Source organism: Oculina patagonica, unplaced genomic scaffold (assembly GCF_052425735.1).
Source record: "Oculina patagonica isolate OP01 unplaced genomic scaffold, crgOcupat unplaced659, whole genome shotgun sequence".
NCBI classification, from domain to species: Eukaryota; Metazoa; Cnidaria; class Anthozoa; order Scleractinia; family Oculinidae; genus Oculina; species Oculina patagonica.
The window spans coordinates 1-8,726 of NW_027558536.1; the positions used below are offsets into that span (position 1 = coordinate 1).

The window sequence follows — 8,726 nt, forward strand, 5'->3', positions numbered from 1 at the left end:
GTGTGACAGTGTCACTTTGCTCGTTTTTGAACAGAATTTCTAAATAATTTTAGAAGTAGTTTTCTTGTACTGTCGTTTTATTTTTATCCGTGACCTATTACGTAATGTTGCAGACGTGAGCAGATCAGTTTACTCTCACCGTCTAGAAAGTTGTTGCGTTATTGTTTAGATTACTTTAGAGGTCAGATCACGTAATCGAGGGATTTACATCACGTATATTGTGTAGGATTTTGCTACTTTTACTGTAGGAGTGGTTAAGTGGGTAAACACCCAGTTCCTTTAGGTAAATCCTGTGTGTGGGTTTACAAGTCATGTTTCTGTTTTCTGTTGTCAACACTTTTAGTTATCAGTTAGACTTTGGTCAAGGGCGTTGATTAATCCCCTTGTACGTAATTGTGATGTAATTGACTTCCAGTTCCGGTCACATAAACAAATGTGTACTGTTGTTTGGGTATAAATACAAGTAGTTTTGTGCAGTTTATTTGAGTTAGTTGTGGAGCTTAGCTCCCCAGAGGGCTTGCTAGACCTCTGGTAGATTGCTGTTTGTGCCGTTGTTCAGGTCAGTATGAATCTCTGTTGACTAGAGTTCGTTGGATTATTAATGTTTCGTTATTGCATCGGGATATTGCAATAGGTTTGCTTCGTTTTGTTTCTTTGCACAGCTACAATGTATTCGATTCTTGTATTAGGATTAAGTCCTGTTTATTTGTCTACAGTTACAAAGTGTAATTCGTCAGTTCTCTTCATGATTATCATGTTATTTAGTTTGTTCTTTCGTTTCCTTTTATTGGACTGTATGTAAATATTCGGTTTATCACTGTATGATTTCTGATTATTTGTAACTTATAGCTGTAATCGTTCTTTTTGCAGAATGTAACTCATTCCCGTTTTTAGTACCGTTTTTATTACCGTTTTGAATTTGTATTCGTTGTTTTGTACGTAGCTTTCTATGTTTTCAATAAAGTTCGTGTAAGACCAGTCCTTGCATCCATTTAGAATTCACGTTGTACGTCCGCTTAGGCCTCCGCCGTTGGCGACGTTTACCGCTCGCGTCGCACGGCTTACATTTTGGTGTCAGAAGTGGGATGCAAGTGTAAAATAGTGGCATTGAATTTTAGAAGTTTTTTTGTAAGGAAGAAAGTCTAGTTTTCCAAATAAGTTAAGAATTATATTTTTCAAACGGGAATGAGTATGGAAGCATTCATACGGCACAATGGTGTTGGCGTGGTGTGGCATGGAAACTCCAGTACAAATGTTCCTGTCTACAGTCCTGAGAAACCTCAGCTGTGATGCTGCAGAACAGAGTGGAGTCCCATAGCCCGCAGACTAGCTGTTTAAGGACGTGGCGTCGATAGCGGACTTGTGTTTGGAGAAATCGATGTGAGACACCCTCGTTACCTGACCAGCATTTCTGTGTGTAGTGGCTTAAGGTCCCCGTTATGTCTGGTAACTGGTACGAGAGTGGTAGTGGAATCGCGATGGGAGTTGAGACGTTCTGCAAGAGGATTGCGATGATAGGACTCTCTTCATATGGGGTTAATGGATTGAAGAGTCGCCTTCAAAGGATCTCGCAAACTACCTCTGGAGGTCAGTATTTGTCTCTACTGGTAGCATCCACAGTGTTTACTTGCCGAGGAAGAGTTGTTTTTAGGTCAATCGCTGGTACCGGGCTGAGTCTATGTGTCCCCTAGTGTGTTTTGTTCCCTCTCCCCAAACTCTGACTTGAATCGCTGGTACCGGGTTGAGCCTACGTGTCCCCTATGTTGTGTTCCCTCCCCTTACTCTGACTTGGATTGTTACATCGTGTTGCACAAGGATATCGTTGCCGAAAAGAATGGTTTGCCCTGCCAGGCTGACTGACTGTTGTTATTTACCCGGAGTTGACTTTGTAGCAAGCAGTTAGCGGATTAGCTGTTTACAAGTGCGTGACTATGATGTTTTACCGTGTGTTTGCGTGACTGAGGGATTTGGAGTAATGGTGGCGACATCCACTGGAATTGTTTAGTGATTGCACTCTTACGAGGTCACTTGGCGCAAATCGCCCTCCCAGTTTGGAGACGTCTAACCTAAAGAAGACTCCATTGTCACCAGAAGCACAAAAGTTCAGACGAGTGCAGGATGCGCGAGTTTTTCACAAGAGACTTTGTTTAACTATAAAATGGACATGTCGTTTCGGTATTGTCACGTTATATTATCGGCTTATGTTATATAGCTTTATTTTTGTTTAGCTCATATGGGGACATAATGAGCAAAAGGAGGGGCGAATGTGACAGTGTCACTTTGCTCGTTTTTGAACAGAATTTCTAAATAATTTTAGAAGTAGTTTTCTTGTACTGTCGTTTTATTTTTATCCGTGACCTATTACGTAATGTTGCAGACGTGAGCAGATCAGTTTACTCTCACCGTCTAGAAAGTTGTTGCGTTATTGTTTAGATTACTTTAGAGGTCAGATCACGTAATCGAGGGATTTACATCACGTATATTGTGTAGGATTTTGCTACTTTTACTGTAGGAGTGGTTAAGTGGGTAAACACCCAGTTCCTTTAGGTAAATCCTGTGTGTGGGTTTACAAGTCATGTTTCTGTTTTCTGTTGTCAACACTTTTAGTTATCAGTTAGACTTTGGTCAAGGGCGTTGATTAATCCCCTTGTACGTAATTGTGATGTAATTGACTTCCAGTTCCGGTCACATAAACAAATGTGTACTGTTGTTTGGGTATAAATACAAGTAGTTTTGTGCAGTTTATTTGAGTTAGCTGTGGAGCTTAGCTCCCCAGAGGGGCTTGCTAGACCTCTGGTAGATTGCTGTTTGTGCCGTTGTTCAGGTCAGTATGAATCTCTGTTGACTAGAGTTCGTTGGATTATCAATGTTTCGTTATTGCATCGGGATATTGCAATAGGTTTGCTTCGTTTTGTTTCTTTGCACAGCTACAATGTATTCGATTCTTGTATTAGGATTAAGTCCTGTTTATTTGTCTACAGTTACAAAGTGTAATTCGTCAGTTCTCTTCATGATTATCATGTTATTTAGTTTGTTCTTTCGTTTCCTTTTATTGTACTGTATGTAAATATTCGGTTTATCACTGTATGATTTCTGATTATTTGTAACTTATAGCTGTAATCGTTCTTTTTGCAGAATGTAACTCATTCCCGTTTTTAGTACCGTTTTTATTACCGTTTTGAATTTGTATTCGTTGTTTTGTACGTAGCTTTCTATGTTTTCAATAAAGTTCGTGTAAGACCAGTCCTTGCATCCATTTAGAATTCACGTTGTACGTCCGCTTAGGCCTCCGCCGTTGGCGACGTTTACCGCTCGCGTCGCACGGCTTACATACGCAACAGACGCACTTATCTACAAAATATGACAAAGATCGTTTGCCTTTCCTTTTAATACTCATCTTCGATATTTTTAATTTAACTATTGATTTTTCAGTGTGACACTAGTTTCATCAAACTACTGTATTTCTCAAGTTTTGAACAAAAAATGATGAGTGGTGCGACGAACAAGCTGACTTAATGAATTCGTCATAATTGAGATACTTTTCCCTTTGATCAAAGAAAACTGTAATTAATATTCAAATAACTTGGCCCTATATGCAAATCCAGTTGTTATGTTTTGTTGTGAATAACAGAGCCGTATGTTTGCTCGTCAAGTAAACTCGCCGCATCTTTTGCTCTTTAAATCAATCAATTTCTGAGTAAATAGGTAAGTCCACTTTAATTAATTGTTAGACAAACAAACAAGCCACAGAAGTGATATTTCATATTTACCTTTTATAATCAGTGGGTCTCGCTTTTCAAGCTGGTGGTGAATTAAAATTATCATCCGTAATACTTCATTGCAATATTCTCGCTTATCTCAGTTTTTTGTTCTGATTTCGTTCCGAGGCCAATTCGCCACCGTACACCTTTGACATAAGCTGATAATTGCTTTTCTGAAACTTTAAACTTAAATTGTCATTTAAGCGGTAAATAAAACCGCCGCTATATCTACCGTAGTTCATTTGTAGGTAAGTAAAGAGACTATTTATGAAGCCACACGTTTCTTTCCTATACCTATCAGGATTTACTGTCCACACAAAGTGTAAAAGAGATCGTGTTTGTTATTAAAACAGCAATACTGCTCTTATCACAAGAGTTTCACAATAAGCATTGGTCACTGAGGCCCATGAGTAGTCACTGACACTCAATCATTACAGAGACAAACGTATGAAAATCCGACAACTGAATTGAATAAAACGCGCTTTCAGTGTCGACTATAGAGCGGCTGTAACGTTATCTCGTACCCAGAGTTTAGCTGTAGCGTAAAAAATGGAAATTCGAAATGAAAAATCTATGCTCTGATTACGTAATCGGCAGTGAGAACTGTTACAAGTTTCTAAGATAGTTGTTTGCAGATTTGTCTGTATTTGATCGATCGTCTGACATAAATTATGGTTTACCGGCTTGTAAAATTATACCATTTTGGGGGTGTTGTTATTCAGGTCGAGAAAGTGGAGCGAGATATAAACTGTTAGCCAGCATTGAGACTGTGAGTGGTGTTTTGTGGATGTTTGTCACAATTCAGTAACATGCGAGCGAATATTACACATTTTCAATTAATGTTTACTGACAAATCTGGTCTTACTAAAAGAACGATCTTCATGAGAAAGATGTCATTCTATCTTCTATTACTACTGCTCAAAGATATATCTTATTATAGCGCTAAATACAGATGATATATACAAATGTGAGCATGTATGCTAATCAGCAAACATTAGATAAGTATAACTAAAACAATCAAATGACGATAGGATTAAACTCTTCGTTTCAGTGTATTAGCACTTTGTAATCGTACATTTTCCCACCATCATGTTCAAGCTATACGTAGCAATCGAAATTTTCAAAATCGCTGTGTTTAATACAGTTCTTGATAGTTCGAAACAGTTATTATATTTTTATTGAAATTGAGTGGTTTTTATATATGAATTAACGTGATAATTTGATCAAGAATCGAAGTATTTCTTGACAAATACAAAATACTAGTAATACGTGACTCGCAGGGCCTCGCGAAGCTCTGGGTTGGGGAGGGGTGTTATAAATAAGGAGTGGATTATTTGAAGTTGAACATTTATTGAATTGTACATATTCAATTTTCCACAGTAGGCAGAAAGATATATTTGTTAGAAATTTCAACGGGCATGACCGCGACACCCTCGTTCCCAGGGTCTACTCCGCTTTGAAGATGGTGGCTTTTTCTGGTTCGTAAAGAGGTATAAAGCGTTGGGAAGCGCAGGCTATTTTCAAAATCATCGACAAATTATTGGATAGTCGCATTTTGGACATTTATTTGATGGCATTAAAAAAAAGAAGAAGAACGAACGGCAGGAGGATTCGAAGCCTCCGCCCGCGCGCCCCTGATGGCGATGAAAGATTTATAGCCTGAATAGGCGTTGAGGGAGTATTATGTGGAGATCAATGTTATTTTAATCCGAAAAGAAAAACGATAAAAATGAAAGGGGTTAAAATTCGAACCCACAAAAACAAAGAAAAAAAAAAAAAAAAAAAAAAAAAACCCTAGCCGGATTCGAACCCCCGACCTCAGTTCCGAAGATCTGATTTCAAGTTCGACGCCTTACCATTAGGCCACCAGCGCGCGGCGGCCGTGTGACGTCATTTCCGCCACACACCAAGCTCACAAATATATATAGAAATATATATGACCGTAAACTCCACACGAGATTTCAGCCCGCCTGATCCCTTTGAGGGACAAAATTATACACCCCGCTACGCTCGGCCTTCGGCCTCGCTTCGCGAGGAATAACATCAGATTTTCGCAGAGTTGCTTCGGTTTTGGAACACAAAATATTCCTTGCTTCCCATTTGCGATTTTTCCTCCCTGTGGTTGTTCAAGTTATTTGTTTGTTAATCGAGTTGTTTCTTATAAAAGTAAAGGTGATCGTTTTCTTTATGTTGTATTTAAAACTGTCAGATGCGTTTGGCTATGGACTCTGTATGCTTGCAGTACATAATTTTTTGCTGCAGATATAAGCTACATCTTATTTTGTTTGCAGATGAAGAAAGTAAAAATGATTATCTGTATAGCTGAGATTATTCTAGCAGCTTGCATTGGATTTATAGCAGGTACGTTAACCACAAAGTTTGCTATTTATAGCTTATCGTTCAATCTTGTTTTGTTTCACTTCTTTCTCACTCCTCGCTCCTGGTCAGTAGTACCATGTATCAGATAATACTTTGCCACTGCATTGTATACATAGTCATTGCACGCCGTGACGGATATCTGTATCTAAGGAAAACAGGATTTTTCCAATCATGTGTCTCCTTTTCGATCCTTAAGCGTGTCCGAGCGGTTAGGCTGCTTTGCTTGTAGTCTGCAGGTCGTAGGTTTAGGTCTTCCACTCTTGCTACTAGTTGATCTTCTCTTTTAATCAGTTATCATCAGTTATTGATGTTGTCACAAACACGTCAATTCTTGCAGCAAGCTTTACTGAATACATAACGTGTATACAGTCAACTCTCTCTTAGACACCGTCGGGACCGGCCCCAACTGTCCGTCTTAGGTAACGTGACACCAGAAATTTTGAGACGATAAAGCTAAACCGCTATGCACAACGAATACACATCTGTTTTGAGTTGCTTACGTTAGCAAAACCTTTAAAGTGGAACAAAACTAATATCAGAAATTTGACTTGTTTGTTAATAATAAACGGTAATACTTTAAGTAGAAAACTAAATCTTAGTTTAAGCAGGGAAGTAATGTAATAATGTTTAGCAAATTGTTTTGGGTAGGTTTGGTATTCTAAAGGCGCTGACCTACTATGTTATATGTCGATAACAAGTTTTGAAGTATTATTATACATTGTAGTCACTAGCTGTCTTCTCATTGGCTAAGAGTCTACAGCTAATTCTGGGAATCCGCGCAACCCCGCGCAACCTACAGATTAGTGAATAATCTGCTAGCAGATTATTCACTAATCTGTAGGCTGCGCGCGCAATGCATGATTTCCAAGAGCAATGTGTCAGGCATCTGGTGGCGAAGGAAAATCATAGTTCGTAGATTTACTTCTTCAACCGAGAAATAATTTGACCAAAGTTCAAAAATTGAAGTCTCGGAAAACACAAAATGGCTAACAAAAATTGGGAAGGAACTATTCCTCGATTTAGTAGGACGACCAGCCGGAATTATCACAAGTTTTGAAACAGGTTGAAATCGTTTGTCATTACTTCCTTTTTCCAGAAAAACAATGTATAATAAAACAATTATTAGATTCGGTTTTTGTGATATTCGGAATAATCAAGGTCTCTGTAAGTGTTATCAGCCGAAGCCGAAGGCTGAGGCTGATAACACTTACCTCGACCTTGATTATTCCGGATATCACAAAAACCTCATCCAATAATTGTTTATTATTCTTACAATAAAATGACTGAAAAACGGCAGGGACCATAACCAGGTGTCCATTCAGTATGGAGGTGTCCGTCTTATAGAGGTGTCCGTTAAGAGAGAGTTGACTGTAGGTAAAATTGTGTAATCTAAGTCCCGTAATTATTGTCAATATAATACTGAAAATAAAACTTATAGAAAGCGGCCACCTCGCGACCGCGTGCACCTTTTGGCCGTCCTGGTGAAGGGGTTAAGGGACGTCAAATATTTTTAGAGCAACAACATAATTTCAGAGCAACAACCAAAAATTTATAAATAGATGTGGTTTGGCCTTGTTTTCAAAAAGCTTATGACAGATAAGAGTCCGAAATCAATAGAAAGTAACGTATACTGATAAAACATACAAACTAACGCCAAGTATTATCGTCATGACGTGATTGTGTCATGTGACCAAGCTATCTGATGATCTTTTGATTTTCTGGCAATAATTCAAATAATAAATAAATAAATAATAACTTTATTTAAGCGTCAATGAGAATAGCAGTGGTAACCACTAATTGAGGACACCTATCTTAATCTAAAGTATTAACTAAAAATAACTACCTAAAAATTACAATATAAAATTATTCATTATAACGCATTTACAATTAAAATTTAAAAAGAAAATACATCGACGTAAGATTATTTTTAAAAAGACTACAAATTTTAACCGCTAAAATTATTAAAATAATTTAAGTAATGTTTGTACCAGGAGTTATGTTTATATATACCAAAAGACACCCCTATTGGATCCTATTGAGTGGCCAACACCTCTGGGCCCGAGGGTAGTTCTTATATTTGACTATCATTCCTCTCTTTAATTCTTTTCTCTGCAGGACAGTCCACATCATTAAGCCTGACACCCAGCATTCAACAAACGGTCCCTGTTGTCAATCAAACAGCAACGGTTAACGTCTCCATGACAGCAACGTCCAATTTTTCAATAATTCAACATCAAACATCCTCTGTAAATCCTTCATCTGCAAACACTATCAGTAACGTCGGGAGCAGTGTAATAAGTACCTCCCCCAGTACTACAACAAGTAAGTGAACTACATGTGACAGTTTTAAATATCAATAGCACTAATATATCACATCACATCACAACATATATCATATCATGTCATATCATATCATATCATATCATATCATATCATATCATATCATGTCATCCCATCCCATCCCATCCCATACCATACCATACCATACCATACCATACCATACCATACCATACCATACCATACCATACCATACCATACCATATCATATCTTATCATATCATATCTTATTAAAACTTGCAATGGTAT

At 38.0% G+C, this 8,726-nt stretch overlaps 1 protein-coding gene and 1 long non-coding RNA gene across 2 annotated transcripts; both read left to right on the forward strand.

Moving 5' to 3' along the window:
• Positions 1 to 65: 65 nt before the first annotated feature.
• LOC144641072 (uncharacterized) lies at positions 66 to 3,243 on the forward strand. Its single transcript, XR_013568489.1, has 2 exons — positions 66 to 2,824; positions 3,136 to 3,243. It is a non-coding gene; the product is annotated as an uncharacterized LOC144641072 (long non-coding RNA).
• Positions 3,244 to 3,612: 369 nt separating this feature from the next.
• LOC144641073 (uncharacterized) lies at positions 3,613 to 8,462 on the forward strand (the record flags this gene model as incomplete). The annotated part of the gene is made up of 3 exons (XM_078500126.1): positions 3,613 to 3,705; positions 6,053 to 6,122; positions 8,256 to 8,462. Coding segments are annotated over exons 2-3 (277 nt in total), but the record flags the coding sequence as incomplete, so codon positions are not given.
• Positions 8,463 to 8,726: the final 264 nt, after the last annotated feature.